We start from the raw sequence: 21864 nt of genomic DNA on the forward strand, positions 1-21864 counted from the left end.
AAAATTAGAGAATTAGAGAATCAGAGACCTGGATCTTTATATTATAGATAGAAACTATATAAACTATAATTGATAACAAAAATAGATTGGTATATTATGTAAATAATATAGCATAGACCTATTATTGAATAGAACTTTAAAAGCAAAAAAATAGTTTGATTTCATTTTCTATATTAACTTCATTTTAGCCTAAATTTTAGGGTTGCCCAGAAAATGAATAAAAAACATTAACCTTTAGTGGCACATTGCTTCATCATATTTTTATGCATAAACCTTGAAAATGTTTCAGATAATGTTTGATGATCTTCATAAACTCCATTTAATGAACGCCTGTAAATTATATGGGGCTGAAAATATTTCAAATCTGCAGAATGTTTTGACAGACTTTTTTTACTTTTGACTTTAGTATTCAAATCTTTATTTTTACTTTGATGAAACTTGTGAAGGTACTTTGGAACAGGATCAATAAAATAATCATGGTTATTATATTTAAAAATTCCACTCTAAAACAAATGCGATAAAAATAGATATCAAATATCTAATAACATTAATATCAAAACAAAATAATAAATATATAGCTATTAAACTTTATATTATAAATCATATATTTTAAAAACTTTACTATAAATATAATATTGTTACATTACAAAATTATGTTAATTTTTTTTTTAATTGTTGTAAATATAACTATAATATTTATATAATATTATTATAATATTTATCAAAATGCATAATAAATATTTTAATTATGAAACTTCCTTAAAAAATTTTTCTTACCAATCCATTGCAAGTACTTATCCCTGCCACTGATTCGTCATTTCCATTTACTTTACCAGAGTAATAACAATTTTTAGCTTTTTTTTCAATAGTTCCATTTTTTCCTTTAATTTCAATTTTAAAATTAGGTCCAAGTAAATGTTTGTTTAGCGATAAATTAAACTTAAAATCAATATCATATGCAGATATTCCAAATGTAAAATAAATCGGTTCTTTATCGCTAAGTTCTCGTTTATTGCGACCTATACTTGAGTATAGATCTAATTGAAAAGGCACTACTATGTGATAATCAGGAACTAAACAAAAAATATACAACTATTTATGCGTAAAAACTGTTAATACATTTACAAGCTAAATTTAAAGTATAATAAAACATTTAAAAAAATTAAAAAACTATATAGTAAAAAATATTGAAAATAAAAAACACCATTGTTTACAATAACAAAGTATGATTGTTGCTACTCAAGGTTTAAACAGAAACAATTGTAAATAAAAGTGCTTGAAATAGTCAATATTAATTACTATTAAACATTTAATCTTATTTTCGCTTTGATATGATAACTATATAAATAAGGAAATTGTTCTTATTATTAAGAAATAATCTAATTATACTATTCTAATTATATTATTATTTAATATTACTAATAATAATAACATAGTTCTTAATAATCTATAGAAGTTTCTGAAAATATCACAAAGGAATAAGTATCATTGTATTTTTAAACATTGTATTTTTAAACATTGTGTTTTTAAATAAGTATCATTGTATTTTTAAACAGTAAAAAAAGTTTTTTTAATTTTTCATAAATTTATTTTACTTATAATTGAATAAGTATATATAAACATGGTATGGTATGTTTATAATAATATGAACACTGCAGATAATTATTATGCATGTTTATTATACTATTAAATTTTTTTTTTGAGCAAGAGTAATAGTTAGTAATGCTCAAAAAAAAAAAACTTTACGCTATAATATAGTATACAGTTGTTCTTTTTTTTTACGTTAAACATTTCAAAAATGGACTTCATAGGAAATGAAATTCAAGTGAACAAAGAGCTCAAAAAATAACTATGCTTATCGGAGAAATGACATGTGTAGGCATTCAGCTATATTGTTTAGATACAGATCAAGGATTTAAAAAACTAATTATGCATCTTGAACCAAGGTAAATCATGCCCTCTAGAAAACATATGACAGAAACAGTTGTTACTTTAATTTATGAAAAAATGAAAATACAAATTATGAATGATATAGCAAAAACAGATTTTTTGAGTTTCACCTCTGATGGATGGACTACACATCACAATGTTCTAAACTTTTATTCATTAACAGCACACTGGATAAACTCAGAGTTTAATTTTATGACAGTTGTGCTACAACTTAAAAAAATAACAGGCTCTCATACAGGTGTAAAGATATCAAAGTTTCTAAAAGACTCTTTAAATAAATGGAAAATACCAACTAACAAAGTGTACTTTGTCCTCTCTAACAATGCTGCTAATATAAAATTAGCCATAAAAGAAGCTGGTTTACAAATTCTCTAAGTTGTGTAATACACACTTTTCAGCTTTGTATAACCAATATGCTTTTCAAACAGCAAACAATTGTAAATGATCTTATAGCTTAGTCTAGAAAAATTCTCACACACTATCATCATTCTTCGTCTTCCATGGACATGCTACATGAAATTCAACAACAGCTAAAGTCATCTGCTTGAAAACTTCGGCTAGGATCTGATTTTACATTTCAGCAAGATAACGATACCAAGCATTGTGCCACTAAAACAAAGGAGTGGTTTGCTGAAAATAATGTTGAGGTCTTGGAATGGCCTGCACAATCACCGGACCTTAATCCCATTGAACATTTGTGGGAAATTGTAGACCGAAAAATTGGAGGTCGGTTATTTTCCAAAAAAGAAAACCTCAAAGTGGCAATTGAAGAAGCCTGGGAAAAGATTCAATCGGAAGAAACAAAATCTTTAGTCGAATCAATGCCTAGACGTCTAGAAGCTGTAATCCAAGCATGGGGAGGCCCAACAAAGTATTAAAATAATTGTTTTGTTATATAATAATTTATTATGGAACAAATAATGCGTTTGGTCGAATATTTTTTTGACAATAAAAAAAACGACCTAAGTTCATTTATTTAAAGACTGAAAACTTTGTGATTCATATTTTATATTGAAATATCCTTTTATTTTTATTAATCTTGAGTTTACCAAAAAAGTCTAAGTTTACGAAAATACAGCACTTTTTTTAGGAAAAATATTTAAAAAAGTGTTTGGTTGGATAATTTTTTGAGACACTGTATGTATGTATATATATATATATATATATATATACAATATATATATATATATATATATACACACAATATATATATATATATATATATATATATAAATATACACACAATATATATATATATATATGTGTGTATACACATAATATATATATATGTATATATATATATATTTATATACATATATGTATATATTCATATATATACATATATATACATAGGTTAAAACGTCCTTTGCCCACTGGGCCTAGTCTTAAGACTTAAGACTCAAATGAGATGGCAGACTTAAGTTAAGTCTGCCATCTCATTTGAGAAAAATAATTTTAAATAAATTTAATTATTTAGTTTTTGCCGAGAGAACAAGTCGTTTTATAGACGTCTAAAACACCTTGTGCCCACTGGTTAAGAACAAGTTTACTTCGGGATACCCTCTGACCTTTTTACAACTTCCAAGTAAATTTAAGTTGCGTTTAATACGTTTTAAAAACGTTTTTATAGGATTTTTTTAGAAGCTAGAAGTACGTTTTTTAGACATGTTTATTTGGTCATGTATTTGGTCATAAACGTCATTATAGACTTAGATTATAATATATACTTTATAATATATTTATTTTTATTATTTTTATTATAAACGTTAATGAAAGATCTAGAAGAATCAGAGGCGACTGCGAAAGTTTTAGAGTTGAAACTTTTTTCCAGTGAGCTAATTCAAGTATCACGTTTTTTATAAAATCCTGACCCGGATATAATAAATACTTGAATATCGAATTCATTTTTAATAGTGTATAAGTTAAAACAAGTTTTACCATAATATATTAAAAAGAATTATTTAATATAATAAACCTAATCTATCGCAAATTATTATAAGAAAATGAGTATAAATGGTTTAAATAAATTTAAATAATTCGGATTTTACAAAAAACGCGAAACCTGGAGTTGCTCTCTGGAAAAAAGTAATCATCGTTCAAAAATTACACAATAATTATCGTCCATAAATTACACCACTAACTATTAAATTTATTTAAAAAACGGAAATATGAGATTTTAAGTTTTTACACGGCGATTTTCATTAAATTAAATGGGTTATTTTGATTTTTAATTTAAATTAAGGCTCAGCGAGCCTTGTTTTGTTTTGTTTATTATTGAAATTTAGCGTTGCGTAATTTACGGACGATCCGTTAGATTTTCTTTAGAAACAGCTTGATTTTTGAGTATTGTGAGTACATAACATAACATAACATAAGAGTTATAGATACGTATACATAACATAAAAAGTTAAAGATACGTTCCAACTTTTAGCTAAGAGGATGCCTTCCCAAACCAAAGCCCACAGTTATAGTAACTACTCAATGTTACGCCTTCGGCTATATCAGCTGATGCACCTATTCAACTTAGCTGATGCACCTATTTAACTTTTTAAAAAAAAATAATAATAGCTATTTAATTATACTATAGTTATTAATAATTAATAATAATATAATTATTAATAAACAATAGTAATAACGAAGACATAAAAAGCTATGTTTACTTCAGATATAAACACGAAACTTCGCAAAAATAAAAGTTTCCATAAGCACAAGTGTAATTATTGCCTAGAATTACTGTAACACCAAAATACCCACAGCGCTAAATTTTCTTAGTTTGTAAAGCCATGAAAAAAATATTTGGTTTGTAAATCCATGAAAAAATGTGTTACATTAAAATTTTACACTTTTCACAAATAATACATTCTCAAAATTAAATTAACATGAAATGACTGTTCTTTAACATTTATTTACACTTTTGCCGATAAAAAAAAAATTTTGCAGTCGTAACTTATAAAATAATAATTACATGACCGGGGCTAGAAGAAGACAAATTTAGTCTTATCATTAAGCCCCAAAAATTCAAACTTTTCTTTTTCTTTTTTAATTAAGGTGCTCCTTGAAGATAAAACAGTTTTATAACAGAACACAACCCAGCAAACATTCTATAGCGGAATTTATATAGAATTTAATATAAAGCCTATATAGTGGAACTATATAGTCATTTTAAGCGGACCGCTGTAGTTTTGCTCATTGGTTACTAAGTGGACTATTAATGCTAGCCAGCAAAAGTGGCTAGCCGATGACTAGCCACTATTAAGATGTCAGAAAGTTATTGACTGGCCATTTAAATCGCATGCCGGTAATGGTCTCCCAAGTAACCAATAAGCAAAACTCCAATAACTATATAGATCCACTATAAGTCTACTAAAAAAAGGTTTGCAAGGTATGGAAAAGCATTTAAATACGCAGCAAATATTCGATAGCGGAATTTCAGTGGTCCTATAAAGACATTATTTTGTTTTTTTTGTTTTTTGTTTTTTGTTATTTCACCTCCCCAAGGCCCAGAAGGCCACTACAGATGAGGAGGCTACTTAATTGTGGTTATAACCCTCTCTCAACTCTATAACTCCGAAACACGAACCTTGACGAACAAGGCCGCTGCGCGGAGAAACAAGTTGAGCGCAGTACTACCAGGGACGTGGTGGGGATCGAACTCGGAACCTCTCGCTTATGAAGCGAGCGCTCTACCACTACACCACTACCGCATTTTTATAAACGGTCCACTGTAGTTTTGTTTATTGGTTACTTGGTGGACTATTAGTGGCAGCCGCTCAAAATAACTAAATAAATTCACTGCAAATCCACTAGAAAAATTTCTGCTAGGATTGTTGACAGATTTTTTTTTGTTTTTTTGTTTTGTTCTTTTTATTACGTTTTAAATAAGCATTTCGTTACAGTATTTAAAATAAAAATATATTATAATAAAAAAAATATATATATATATATATATATATATATATATATATATATATATATATATATATATATATATATATATATATATACTACTGTGATAAAAAATTAAGGTGAATTTTTAATTTAAACTTCCCGCCTTATTCGAATCGTCCAATCTTTTTTATTTTTAAGTTGGTAGGAATGTCATTAACATTTGCGCCAAATTACATGTCAAACTCATAATTTTTTTTTTTTGTTTACGCTTGTTTCTGAAGTACCAAAAGTGCATTCGGCGATTTTCACGATGTCTAATTTTGTTGAGCAAAGAAGTGCTATTAAATTTTGTTTGCGGAATGATATTTCTGCTGCTGAAACGTATCGAATGTTGCAAAAGGCCTTCGGTGAAGAGACTATGTCTCAAAAAAATGTTTACAAGTGGTACAAAGACTTCAGAGAAGGCCGAGAACGTGTTGATGACTTGAAACGCTCCGGACGACCATCGACTTCGATTGATGATCGCCACATCAACAAAATCAGAGAATTGGTGCTTGCAAATTGTCGGTTAACCATTCGAGACCTTGTTGACATGGTTGGAATATCATTTGGGTCGGTGCAAGCGATTTTGAAGGATCATTTGGGCCTCAGAAGACTCAAATCACGTTTGGTGCCGAAATTTCTCAATTTCTTTGAAAAAGAGCGTCGCGTTAAAACGTGTGAAGCAATGCTTTCTGACTATCAAGACGTCTACAAACAAATTATTACTGGCGATGAGACTTGGGTCTACGCATACGACCCTGAAACAACCGACCAATCGAGTGAATACCGTGAAAAAGGCGAGCCGAGACCAAAGCAACCACGTCAAAGTCGCTCAAAAATCAAGGTCTTGTTGACTGTTTTCTTTGATTATTGTGGTGTCGTGCACTACGAATTCCTTCCAACTGGCCAAACTGTCAACAAGGAATATTATTTAAGCGTTATGCGACGTTTGCGTGAAGCTATTCGCAAAAAGAGTCTGGAATTATGGGCCAATAACTCTTGGATTTTGCACCACGATAATGCAAAAACTCTACCCATGTTGCTCCACAACCACCGTATTCGCCCGACTTAGCACCGTGTGACTTCTGGCTGTTCCCAAAGCTCAAGAGACCACTCCGGGGAAATCGTTTTGAGTCCATTGAAGAGATCCAACGTGTTTCGGCACGCGCATTGAAGGCTATCCCTACCGAGGACTTTTCGGCATGCTTCGAAGACTGGAAAAAACGTTGGCAAAAGTGCATTGGGGCCGGGGGGGATTATTTTGAGGGGGACGATACAGATTTGGAAGAATAAATAAAGATTTTTCATTTTATAAAAAAATTCACCTTACTTTTTGATCACAGTAGTATATATATATATATATATATATATATATATATATATATATATATATATATATATATATATATATATATATATACTTTTATATATATATATATATATATATATATATATATATATATATATATATATATATATATATATATATGTATATATAATGATCGTTATTGAATAATAAAAGAACGCGGGAACTCGTAGAAGACCATCGTCGAGTACCGCTAAGAAATAATCGTGTTAAAATTTATAAGATATTTACAAGATAAAAAATAAGTTAACGAAGTAAGAAACTTAAAATATTCCGTTACAAATACAAGATACATTACTACATATTACAGCTGTTAATGATACATATATAATTTTTATAAATTAATGGTTAAATAGAGGGTAAAAAGGAAGATCACTAAAAAAAATTCAAAAGTATACTGTTACATCTTCGCTTGTAAAAATGAGTTCTTTAAGCTTTCGTTTAAAAGAAAAGTAGTTACTTTGATGAATAAAACTCTTTGTAAAAACTATTTTATTTCATAAGAATGGTCCGCGATAATCAATACAAAATTTAAAAAGATTTGTTTGAAAAATGGGCTGCTTAATAAAATTAGCATTGCGTAAAATGTATTTATTACTATCCTTTGATGAATACAAATTATGGAAAGAAATAGGGAATGAATTGGTTTTACATTTAAACATAAAACAAAGAATATTAAAAATATAAAGCTCATATATATTAAAAACTTTCATTTTAAATAATAAAGGCTTGGCATGAGTGTAACGGTCTTTAAAATTTATGAGATGTGCTACATGCTTCTGCTGACAATAAAGAGGTTTAAGTTTATTTTTCTTTGTACTTCCCCCAACCAATGTTTGCATAGTTAATGTGACAATGAATAAATGAGTGATATAATTGTGCTAAAGTATGTTTATTTAAAACATTTCTTGCTTTGTACAATATTTCCTACACTTTTTGAAATTTTAATTGATAAGTTTTTAATATGACTTTCCATGTAGGATTTTCATCTATACAAACACCTAGAAAGTTGGTTACTGTACTTGTTTAATTTGTATATTGTCAATAACAAGATGAGGCGTGTTAATTGGCAGTTTATGTTTTTTGATAAGAGGATAGAAAAGAATCCATTTAGTTTTATTAATGTTAAGAGATAATTTATTAGTCTTAAACCAGTCAGATATTTTGATTAACTCGATGTTCACCTAATGAAATAGAGAAGGAATGCTTTTGTGTGACATAAATAAATTAGTGTCATCAGCAAACATAATTGTTATTAAATCCAAGGCTTTGTATAAATTATTAATATAAATGAGGAAAAAAAGAGGTCCTAATATGGATCCTTGAGGAACTCCACATGTAATATTTAACAAATTTGATGAAAATGTTTATTTTGGCGTAAACAAATTGTTTACAATTAGTTAAATAACTTTTCAATAATTTTAAAACATTGCCTGTTATACCATAATAATTTAATTTTTTAACAAGCATTTCATGATCAATGGTATTAAACGTTTTCGCTAAATCAATAAATATTCCCAATGTGAATGTAAAATTATTAAATGAGTCTGATATACTTCTTGTAAGCTGAATAATAGCATGCTCTCTTGAATTATTTTTTTTAAACCCATTCTGCATGTTATATAATAATTTGTTTGATAAAAGGTGATTGTATATTCTGTTGTACAAAATTCTTTTTAAAATTTTAGAAAAAACAGAGGGGATAGAAATTGGACGATAGTGTTTTACATTAGTTTTTTCTTCTTCTTCTTTTTTTTTTTTTTTTCTCAATTTTTTGCCGTATAAAAATATAAATACAACAAATATTTCCAATATACAGATGGCCGGGGCAAGAAGACGACACAATTTGCCTTATCGCCAAGCCCCGAGATTGATTTCGTAAAAAATAAATAATTTCGTATAGAGTATATAAATGTTACCAATATATATAAAAAATAAGACTTTATTTTTAAAAAGATAAAACAAAAACAAAAAGTTACAGGGTCATAAAGAATTTTTTTTTTTTTAAATTTATAAACTTAAAAAAAAAATTTCTTTTAAAGTAATAAAATAATCAATAAAAAGTAAAATGACAAATCTTAGAAATAAATATTAAATAAATAAGTATATAAAGATTAATATAAATTTGCACAAAGTACAACTTGCAATATTCTAAACATCTTTAAATATAGGAATAATTTTTGCTATTTTTAAATCATAAGGAAAAACTCCCTGATTAATAGAGGATTTAAAAATTTGGAAAAGCATGTCTTTTAAAACGTCAAAACAGTTTATAACAACACTCCCATTGACATCATTTGGACCAACTGCTTTATTTGACTTTAACAATTTAAAAGCATTTTCAAACTCTTCAAAAGACAAATCAAAAAAATTTAGATACTAGTTTAGGGGCTCATATGTTGCCTTTATTAATTTTTTATTAATTTTATTAATTTTTTCGGCTTTGGAAATTTTTCCGCTAGGTTTAGTCCTACAGATACAAAATATTTATTAAATTCGGAAACAATTGTTTTTTGATCAAAAAAAAATTATCTACTACTACTACTTTTAATAACTGAGGGCAAAGATTGCGACATTTTTTTAGTGCTACCAGTAAATTCGTTTATTAGTTGCCAAGTGTGTTTTGAGTTTAATTTGTATTTTTCAAATAAACTAGTGTAGTATGTTGATTTTGAATTTTTCCTTAGGCGTTCAAATAGTCTTACTTAGTTTTTATAAATGGTCTTACGTAAATTTTATAAATACTCTTACGTAATTTTTATAAATTATAAATTATAAAACTCTCAGTTGTTTTTGATTTTAAATATTTAAAAGTTGTTTTTGATTTTAAATATTTAAAGTTTTTTTTAATTTTAGAAGATGTTAGAATACCTTTAGTGATCCATGGCGATTTAATTTTTTTATCTTTTTAATTTGGTTCCACTTTGGGAAAATTGATGTCATAAACTTCATAAAAATTAAAAAAAAAAGATTTGTATATTAAATTAATGTCTTCAGAAAAGTTAATAATGTCCAAATTAACTAAAGAAAGTTGATATTTAAAAGATTCTAGGTTTTTATTATAAAAAATTCGTTTTTTAAATTTTTTTTTTTTTCATTATATAAAATTTTCGCATAAATATCTATTGAAAAGAAAATAGGGAAATGATCATATATGTCACTTTTAATAATGCTTTTTTAAGCGAATTATTAAAAATATCGTTGGCTATAATGTTATCAGTTAAGGAAGTTGTTGTTAAAGTAATTCTAGTTGGTTTGTTTATTAGAAGAACTGCTCCAATTTTAAATAGGCCATTATAAAACCCATTAATGTCTTTTTTGACGTGATACTCAAAGCAATTTAAATTCATATCACCTAATATGTAAAGTAATTTCTTTTCGTGATTGCTTTTATTTATAACATCATCATGTAAAAATGTACTGTTTTAATTTCGCCAGTAGGTGGGCGATAACAACAGCTAATCACAATATTTTTAGTTTTATTGATCAATATTTCAATCGTTAAAACCTCTATATTGACGTCAGAAATACTCATGTCATGCCCACTGATCTCAAAATATAACTGGATAGCGTATGCGGCAAATTTTTTGAAGCCAGTTTTGGCCTCCCAAGATGACGACGGTTTCGGTTGATTACAAATAAAGAAATTTTTGTTACGAACTTATATGTCATTTACATATATAAATATTATGAAATGTACATGCCTCAAATATAATTTTTCGTTTTACATAACAATAATTAAAAAAAAAGGCAATATTACATATTTACGTAAATTTCTCTATTGTTTAACAAAATATATTCTAAACAATAAGTTTGTATAATATCTTGCTTTTTTAAAGATAAATAAATGTTATTAAATAAGATAAAATTTTTTAGTTTTTTTTAATTAAGAATTAGTTTATTTAACATTAGTAAAGAACAAATAAGGAACTAGTAGTTATACAAGTTAACAATTTCCAAACAATTTTCGAATAATTATTTTAAGTTTGAAAAACTGAAATAATTTTATTCATATTTTTCATTTAATTACTTTCTTTTAATTTTAGTTTTACTATAAATTATTTGTTTAATATTGTTTATAATACAATTTATGCACCTTTTAGTTCTTAACTACCCAATGCTGTGTGCTAAAAGGTTAATAACATAACTGCATGGTAGGCAGCTAAATATCTTTTTAAAATAAACTATTATGAAATTAGTTTTTTAAATAGATATCACAAATTTACAAATGCTGCATGAACTATTATTATGAACTGAGCTCTGTGAGTACACACAACTCAGGGGTTCCTTCTAGAATTTTTTTATATAGTTATTTGTGTCTTATATTATTTTATTATATATATATATATATATATATATATATATATATATATATATATATATATATATATATATATATATATATATATTTTATAGTTAATTTGGCAGCCAAACTGCCAAACGAGCTAAAACAAGGAAAATATATTGTTATCACTTTGAGTCAAACATGAAGAGCTAGATCAATTATTATTTTCACGAAATCGACTGATCTCAAAGCAGCACTTGCTAATGCATTTTGAATTCCAATTTTATTTGGAAAGAGGCAATCTATTAAAACAACCAATTAATTTGGAAACACCTTTCTGTTTCTTTGCATATAACACTTATTTATTATATTTGATTAAGGGGTAAACAGATTCTATCTGTTGACCAGCCTCGCACCCCTTCTTCATCTATTAGGCTGGCGCAGATGTATTTTTAATACATTGTTTCCAGTTTAGGATGTTGAATGCTGGATCTTCTTGACTCAATGCATGGGTTTGCTTGTGTCACTGTTTTTATGACTAAGCAACTCATTCTATTATCTCCTTATGAGGGTACAGCTCTAAAACTCAGTTTTATGGTTCTGAGGCCGGCTGGTAGTCAGGTTTCCCGAACTCTGTGGTAGCTCTCAGAGAGGCTGATTCCATCAACAGCTGAAAAATATCAAAGTATTAACAGTGCCATGTTGCGCATGGATGGTGTCCCTGTTTGTACTTTTGGTGTGCATTGCGGAGGCCACATTTGGAGCCCTTTGTTACGGCTTAGGGTTTATTAGTAGTAATGAGGCAATTGCTTGGGCTATTAAACAGTGTTCTGAGTACTATCTATGCTTTGAGTCAAGTTCTTCAATCTAATTTAAAAATGAATAAAGTACCAAAAACTATAAAACACAAAAAACCATCATCATCACCAAGTTCTCTAAACCTATCATTCACTAATATTCGTGGTCTTCGAAGTAACTTTTCTTCTGTTGAGTCTTATCTCTTGCAAAGTTCACCAGACCTACTTGCTCTTTGTGAGACTAATTTGAGTTCGGCTGTCTCATCTTGTGATCTTAGTGTTGATGGTTATCTTCCTCTGATTCGTAAAGACTCCAATAGTCACATGCTTGGCCTGGGCATTTACATTCGTAAGAATTCACCTGTTTGTCGTGAAACTAGGTTTGAATCCACAGACTATTCTTTCATGTGCTTTCGTTTAGCACCACTTCACTCTATTGCCTTTCTCTTTGTTCTATATCGCTCTCCTTCATCTCAAGACTGCACTCTTTTTGATGTTATTTCTGATCATATTGACCAAGCCCTCTCTCTTTATCCATCAGCTAATATAGTTGTTGTCGGTGACTTTAATGCTCACCACTCTGAATGGCTTGGCTCTAGTGTCAGTGATTCTGCAGGCATTAAAGCCCACAACTTTTGCCTTTCTCAATCCCTAACTCAAATAGTCAACTTTCCAACTCGCTTTCCTGACAACCCGAATCATTTACCTTCTCTACTCGACTTATGTCTTGTTTCTGATCCTAGTCAGTGCTCAGTTTCTTCGCATTCACCCTTAGGTTCTTCTGATCACAGTTTGATCTCTCTAAAACTAATATCTCATTCTTCTTCATCACCTGAATCCCGCTATTACCGAACCTCTTTCAACTACAGTAAAGCTGACTGGGATTCTTTCCGTGACTTTCTTCGTGATGGCCCTAGGGTAGAAATCTTTCAACTTCCTGTCGACAAATGTGCTTCTTACATAACTTCGTGGATTCAGGCTGGCATGGAATCTTTTATTCCCTCTCGACGATTCCAGGTCAAGCCTCACTCTCCTCCATGGTTTTCCTCACACTGTGCTGCTGCGATTGCCAATCGAAACCATTACTTCCATATCTATCAGCAAAACAATTCTCCAGAAAACAGACGTCTGTTTATTACTGCTAGAAACAACTGTAAAAAGGTTTTGTCTAACGCCAAAACCCGCTATTCTCAGGTCATGAAATCTCGTATCTCATCTCAAAAATTAGGCTCTCGTGACTTCTGGAGAATCTTTAATAATATCAATAATAAGGGCAAATCTATAATTCCACCTCTCTTGTATGGTTCAGACTTTGTCACCTCACCTAAAGACAAAGCTGAATTGTTTGCTAAAAACTTTTCATCAATATCATCTCTTGATTCCACTAGCTGCTTTCTACCTGATATTGCCAACAAACAGGTTGATCCATTGCTTGACATTCATATCACTCCAGCATCTGTATCTAAAGTGATTTCCTACTAGACTCTTCTACAGCTTGTGGCCCAGACAACATACCTGTTATTGTCTTGCAGAAGTGTTCTCCGGAGCTGTCGTCTATACTCTCAAAACTATTCAACAAGTGCTTATCAGAGTCTTGTTTTCCAGCCTGCTGGAAAGCCGCATCTGTTATCCCTATCTTCAAAAATTCTGGAGAGCGATCTGATTCGTCTAACTACCGTCCCATAAGTCTTCTTCCTATCATAAGCAAGGTTTTTGAATCTTTAATTAACAAACACTTAATTTCTCATCTTGAATCTAATCACTTACTTTCTGACCATCAATATGGATTTCGATCTTCTCGTTCTACAGCTGATTTGCTAACAGTAATAACTGACAGGTTTTATCGTGCATTAGATGAAGGTGGAGAGGTTAAGGCCATCGCTCTTGACATTTCAAAAGCGTTTGATAAAGTTTGGCATGCTGGTCTTCTCCATAAGCTTTCTTCTTATGGTGTATCCGGCAACATCTTCAAGATCATTGAATCCTTCCTTTTCAATCGTAGCATAAAAGTTGTCCTCGATGGACAACACTCTTCTTCTTATTCTGTAACTTCAGGGGTTCCTCAAGGTTCTATCCTTGGCCCTATACTCTTTTTAATTTACATTAACGATCTTCCAGATATTCTCACATCTAAGGTGGCATTGTTTGCTGATGATACTACCATTTATTCTTGTCGTGATAAGAAACCAACACCCTCTGATTGCTTGGAGGGGGCATTTGAGCTTGAAAAGGATCTCACTTCCGCTACAGCATGGGGCTCACAGTGGCTGGTGAACTTTAATTCAGATAAAACTCAATTTTTTTCAGCCAATCGTTATCGCAATAATTTAGATCTTCCTATATTTATGAACGGTGATGTACTCGATGAGTCACCTACTCTTCATCTTCTAGGATTAACTCTTACTTCCAATCTTTCTTGGAAACCATATATCAAATCGGTTGCAAAATTAGCATCTGCTAAGGTTGCATCTCTTTATCGAGCTCGCCACTTTCTTACTCTGGATTCTATTCTCTATCTCTATAAATCTCAAATCCGGCCTTGTATGGAATACTGTTGCCATATCTGGGGCGGATCTTCTAATGATGCCCTTTCTCTTTTAGACAAGGTGCAAAAACGCATTGTAAACATAGTTGGACCTGCTCTTGCAGCCAACCTTCAACCGTTATCACATCGTCGTAATGTTGCTTCTCTTTCTCTTTTCTACAAATACTATAATGGACACTGCTCTAAAGAGCTAGCGTCTCTTGTGCCATCTACTAAAATTCATTCTCGTGTTACTCGTCATTCAATTAAGTGTCATTTTTTTTCTGTGACTGTTCCTAAGTGCTCCAAAAACGCTTATTCGTCTAGTTTTTTTCCTCGAACATCAGCTCTTTGGAACTCGCTTCCTTCATCTTGCTTTCCTGATTCATATAATTTGCAATCTTTTAAGTCGTCCGTCACTCGTTATCTTGCTCTACAATCTTCATCTTTTTTCTTACAGTAACTTCCAACTTTAATTAGTGGCTGCTTGCAGCCTTGTTGGAAGCGAAGATGTTTAAAAAAAAAATAAAAAAATAAATATAACACTTAGTTGATTTAATCAAACCTCCTATGTCTTTGAATTTTAAAAAGCTATTTTGTTTTAAATAAAAAGAGAGTACTAGTACATTCTGACATTTAATGAGGATATTTTTTTTGAAGTCATTTTATCTACGTATCCAGCAATATATGGGATCAAAGTTCTTTTATATTCAAATAGATTGTTGCAGTTTGGAATATCTGCATTATCATGATCACTCACTGTTGGTTCTCTCTCCAACAAATCATATTTTCTTATTAATTCAATTTCAGTAAAAGATATTTTAGTATTAAAATCACCAAAAGAATCGTCTAAAACATATATATGAGTTTTATCTCCGATGCTGCAGTTTTCATTTGAAAATTAAACAATACTTTGCATAAAAAGTTATTTATATGTGAATTGTTGGCAATTGATATTGCTGTAAAACATTTCTGCAGATCTCACAGCACCAAAAAAGAGCTCTAGATGGTTTTGACTGAGCTTATATGATAATAAATAATTTAATGGTGAACCTTCTTTTTCAACCCAGTCAAGAAATACCTTGAGCAGATTTAATTGCTGCCAAATATCCAATGAAATCAGTTTTTTGATTATGCAAGATCATTTGTGTAGCAGTAATCTCTTTAAGACTAATGATATTCTTTAGCAAATCATTTTCTTGAATTTAATGTCATATAATCAATCTATTATGCAAATAAACTCAACAACATATTTATAAAATTATTTAACAGCTATTTACAGTTCATTAATATAAAAAAGTCAGCAAGCTGTAATATATAACCATAATACTTAATAACAGGTAAGCAGGATATTTAACTAAAGTTAAGGAGATATTTCAAAGAGGAGGAAATGTTTTGAACATTTCTATATAAAGATATAAATAAATTTTTTTCAAACAAATGTATTTTTATATACATTTGTTTCTTCAATTGTATTGAGTGATTATCCTTCAAACTATAAGAAACTATTATTTACTTTTTATTTGTTTTAAAAATTGTTATAAATAACTATAATTCAGACCTGGTTATTTTTTACCAGTATAAGTGACACTTAATAATATTTTATTCAAATAGTTTATGCAATAATAGAATTCAAGTATAATATAATTCTAGAAGGAACCCCTAAGTTTTTGTATACTCACAGCACTCAGTTAACAATTCACGTAGAATTTGTACAAAATGGCATCTTGCTACAAAAAATAGAGAATATTGTAGTAGAGAATATAGAGGGTAGAAATGATTGCCGTTTATCATACTGTCATGTTATTAACCTTCTAGCATACAGCATTGGGAACTAAAAACTATAAGACTTATAGTTTTTAGTTCCCAATACTTATACATAAGACTAAACTAAATTTGTAAATGCCATTTAATAATAAAATCAATTATACAAAACAATGATTTCTTTTCTTCTCTAATATTTATAAAATTCATTTGTTTTCTTTTATTTTTAACAAATTTATAAGCTTATTTAATTATTTTTTTTTAATAACTTGATATAGCCATTTAAAATGTATATCGGTTTCACCGCTAGGAACTAAAATCGCCGCCATCTTGGGTGGCCAATTTTAGCTTCAACTTTTTTCGGAAAAAACAATAGAACCAGCTATCCAGTTATATTTTGAGATTAGTGGTCATGCCTAATATAATACCGTAGGTTTTTTTTTATCTAAATAATTAAACCACCGCTGCGTTTATTTATTTTCCGCCCTAATGAAATCAAATTATAGTCGGTATTTTAAAATTATTATCTAATTGTATTTATTTATTATATTATGAATTATTATCTATTTATTTCTATCTATTTTAATAATTTAATATGCTGAAGCGTATCTTAAAAGTTTTCTGCTAGCTTTTCAAAACTTTGGGGATGTCGCAAACCAAACATCTCTGCTTAAATATCAAAATAAATTAAAATCTTGCTTGATTTTAGTCCAACTAAATTAGTCACAAGAGTTCCCAGTTTCATTAGAAAAAATTGCGGAAAGCCTATGGACCATCCCAGTAAACACATATTGGTTTAGAGTTGGTCTATATTTGGTCGAAATCGGTCGAAAAATGGATAAAACGTTTAGCGACCTATTATTGACTAAAAAATGACGCTTGATTTAAAATGTTTACTTCAAACTTTTTTATATATACGTTTACTAAACGTCGATCTAACTTTAAGAATATCGACTTACATTAGTCAATATTGTAAACCTTTAATCAACCTAACTAAACGTAAACATTTATAGATTTAAAATCTACGCTTTAAATTTTTTAATACAATATATTATTAGTAAATATTGTAAACGTTTGATCGACGTTTTATAAACGTACACTATACGTTTATTAAACGTCGATCAAACCTTTACAATATTGACTAATATAAGTCGTTATTCTAAACGTTTAATCGACATTTAATAAACATATATTTATATTATAATATAGTAATATAGCCATTGGTCAGTAGATTCTCATAACAGCTTAAGTCACGCGTTTTAAATTGGCGTAATTAAAACGAAATAAAAAAACAACAAAAATATAGGTATTAGAAAGTTAGACATTCAAAAACGCATAGTATTACAAAAATATAGATGTTAAAATAATTTCAATCAATTCTTGACACCAACATAACAGGTAAGATCGGTTGAATATTTTAATGTAATATATTTTATTAAAGTATTATAAGTGAATATTTGTATTGAAGTCATGAATACTCATGAACATTATTATTTACTACTTTATTCAAATATTTGTAAACAGTTTGTATAGCTTCTTATCTCTAAATTAAAGATAAGCTTAGATTTTTTAGAGTAATTTAGAGTCTAATGTTGAGATATCAATCAAAATCAATTAAAAACTAACAAGAGGGTGATTACCTACAATCAGTTGTAGTAATTTTAATTAAATATATAAAATAAATGGCGGACTTTAAAACGACGCACCCTTGACTCGGTTAAGTAAAGAATACATTTGTTTTTCATTGGCTAAATAATTAAATTAGACTTAAATTCGTTTTCAAGACTCACTTCCTTACAACAACTGAAAGCAAAACGACTGATAAATAAATAATAAACGAGTTTCGGGTGCGCCATTTTAATTCATGGAAGTTGAAAAGCTCTTTTCGCGTCAATCTAATTTCCTAAATGCCAACACATCAATAAACTCTAATGTTTTAGAAATTATTGATGACCACATTGACACAGTTAAAAAATATGAGTTACTGGTCTCTCGTTATGAAAGTCCTGCTGCAAGAACTTTTTTTGTATGTTTTATAAACAGTTTGAATTCATTTTGTAAACGCTAGTATGATTGTGTAACAGTAGGTACTCATTTTTGCTATAATCAAGAGGTTTAATAACTAAATGTTTATTTTAGATGCATTTCAGCTTAGTTTAGTTACATTTGCTAAAGAAAATTGGTGAAACAGAGCTGGTAAAAACTACTGCATATGTTATGTTGCGACGATTATAATTTTTTAATGTTAAAAATAAACATAGACGTTACAGAAAGTTTTGAAAAACTTCCATTCAGAAAATCCTCTATATGCACAGTTGTTCTGTGAAATTCCAATTTTGATTTATGAATGTACATTTAAAATGCTAACTATTTTCCCCAAGTCTTTTGTGGTTACAAATCAGGTTACGAAATCAGACGATCAGGATACGAATGCAGAAGATGATGTTGCACAAGAATAGGTGCATGATAAACTAGCGGTAGACGGTATACTAGGACAATTTTTGCTAATGCATAAAGAAAACAGGGATCCAAAATATATGTTTATGAGTTTATTAATTTTATTAGTAAACTTAATCTTAATGAAAACTTTTATTTTCTGCTAATGTGATTGAAATATTATATTATAGATATAAATATTATATTATAAATATATATTATATTAGATATTAAAAAAAAAAAGTTTTAAAAATATTTGATAGAAATTGTTACTATAAATTTTCCACTGCAAAAAGTATAGTGCACGAGCATTTTTTTCTCTTAATCCCTACTCTATGAAAACGTTTTATATAATTTTATAACTTTATATATAGTTTTATAATATAAAAGCATAGTATAAGTAATATAGTATAAAAGTTTATAAACATATAGTAATAGTTAGAAAATATATAAAAAAAAATAAGGTCTTTTATAACTATATCTTATTTATAAATTTCATTACTTTTCCCAGTGGGCACAAAACATAAAAACTCGTCTTTTAAACGTCTTTTAAACGTCTTAGACGTCTTTTAAGAGTCTTTTGAACGTTTTGGACATATTTTAAACGTTGAAAAGACGCCTTATTTAGGTCCTATGCTCACTGGGCTATAGCTATATCTTTTTTATAAATTTCAAGACCTATAAAGCTCTTATTACTTATATAAAGTTAAAAAGTTATAATGTAATTCTAATTTATATAAGTTTTAAAACTTAAATTGAAATTACTTTAACTAAATTAAAGACAATATTAGATAAGTTCTAAAAGTTTGATATACGCTTACTTTGACTAAATCTAAACGCTTTATATACGTTAATTATACTAGATTTAAACGCAAATTAGACAAAATCTAAACGCTTTATATACGTCGTGTAATCCTATAATAGATGTCTAAAATACGTTAGAATATAGACGCTTTATGGACGTTTGTTATAAACGTTTTTCAGTTCATTTCAAATTATTATATGCCATTATAAACGTTTTTCATTTCATTTCATTCATCGTCATTTCAAACGGATTTCATTCTTAACGGATACTTGACCCAATCTGAACGTTTTGTCGAAACGCTGTTTCGACGTTTAATTGACGTTTGAGTGTTGACTGGGATGTTTTTTTATACTCTCAAGAATTGTTTTAGCAATTTCAGCTTTATCTCGAGTGGATACCTTTTCAAAAATAGTGAGAGAGAATTCGTTTCTTTTGAATCAAATATACCGATTTCTATTAAATTTTTTTATGGTAGCGAGAACAACGCGTTTGTCAAATATTTTATACGCAAGCAGAATCGATAGCCCCAGGTTTGTGCCAATGCGTTTTATTTTACCATCTATTTTATATACCAGCTTTGAATCCAAGTGAATGAAATATTATGTTTTCTTAATTTCATCCAAATTTGTCGAACTTTACTGTTTGCTGTGCTGTTTTAAGATGTTTCATCCAAATTGTGACTTCTGTGACAAATTGTGATTATGCTTCAGCTACAGTTAAATCAATCCCAGTTATTTTTCTGTTGAATAAATTCAACCTACGAGCCATGAAGGTTTGTTTGCTGGGTCTGTTTGGATAAATTCAACCTACCAGCCAAGGAAATTTACGGTATAACTAGTTCTAATATCTTACTTTCTTGTTAGTTAACTAACAAACTAAGCAGTTACTATTTAGTTAGTAAACTAGCAAACTAGAAATTAACATATTAGAAACTAGGATTTTTATATTTTAGTTTCTAATATCTTAGTTTCTAGCACCCACCTAGCACACATACGTTAACAAAACGTTAAAACAATGTTGTGCGTTGCATTTGTCCAACATCGACCACCAACGTTGTTTTTATATCATTTTGGTTACAAATACGATGTCGCCAACAACCAAAAAATAACGTTGTATTTTAAGTGGGCATTGCGTAATATTTTACGTTCATTCAACATTGTATTTTACATTGGCACAGCGCTGTATTTAACTTTTATCAGAGTTAAATTTATTTGTTTTATAATTCTAGTTTTTTACGGTTTTAACAATTGAAATTTTAACCTATAAAACCAAAAGTACTATTTTATGTTGTTATTATCGCCCATTTTCAGGTGAAATTAAAAATTTTAATTCGTTTTTTTTGTGATAGCGTTATTAAAAAAAGTAATCCCTAAAGTAGAATATTAGGTGAATTTCAAGTTTTAAGATGACTACCTTGAATCTTTTAAAGAGCAATTATCTCTAAATGATTACTCAATACTTTATACAAAATGATACCACAGTATCACTATCTTATATAAGACACTAGTGTCCTATATGAGGCATTGGTGTAGCGGCTATGTTGAAAATGTTTTAAAAACTTATTTTATAGATGTGTTAAAATGGTATAAATGCGTGAAATTTTTTTAGACAGCTCAGTGCATATAGTGCATTATGAGCAATGTTGTTTAGGTCTAGAAAAACTTGTTTTTGTAATATTTAACTGCCTTCAATGGAAATTAGGCTAAACCTGCCGTACTTTTAAAGCCGCTATTGCTAATAATACGTTACTAGGATCTCTAAAAAGAGACCTCGAAGTCTTGATAAGATAAATTCAATATAACCTTTATTTTATTTTTTTTATTTATTGTATAAGTTATAAAAATAAACTTTATAACTTTAACAAGCGCATGATAATTATATTCATTTGATTTTGGAAATTTTGAATGCTAGCATTAACTTAGCATAGCTTATTAACATAGTCAGTGCGTTTATTGGGACTATTCACAATCCAGAAGGTTTTTCTAGAGTGAAGTTTATAAGACAAAA

The 21864-nt window shown here is 29.0% G+C and overlaps 1 protein-coding gene across 1 annotated transcript in view; it reads right to left on the bottom strand.

Annotated features, from left to right (window-relative positions):
- Nucleotides 1–21864, bottom strand: part of LOC100208289 (A disintegrin and metalloproteinase with thrombospondin motifs 6) — a 94492-nt gene that overhangs the window by 66181 nt on the left and 6447 nt on the right. Inside the window, exons 4-5 of the mRNA XM_065791075.1 lie at nt 778–1073; nt 233–503 (exon numbers count right to left, since the gene is read on the bottom strand). Coding sequence (XP_065647147.1) covers nt 233–503; nt 778–1073 — 567 coding nt within the window. The remainder of the gene's footprint in view (nt 1–232; nt 504–777; nt 1074–21864) is intronic.

This window comes from Hydra vulgaris, chromosome 02, assembly GCF_038396675.1.
Source record: "Hydra vulgaris chromosome 02, alternate assembly HydraT2T_AEP".
NCBI lineage: Eukaryota > Metazoa > Cnidaria > Hydrozoa > Anthoathecata > Hydridae > Hydra > Hydra vulgaris.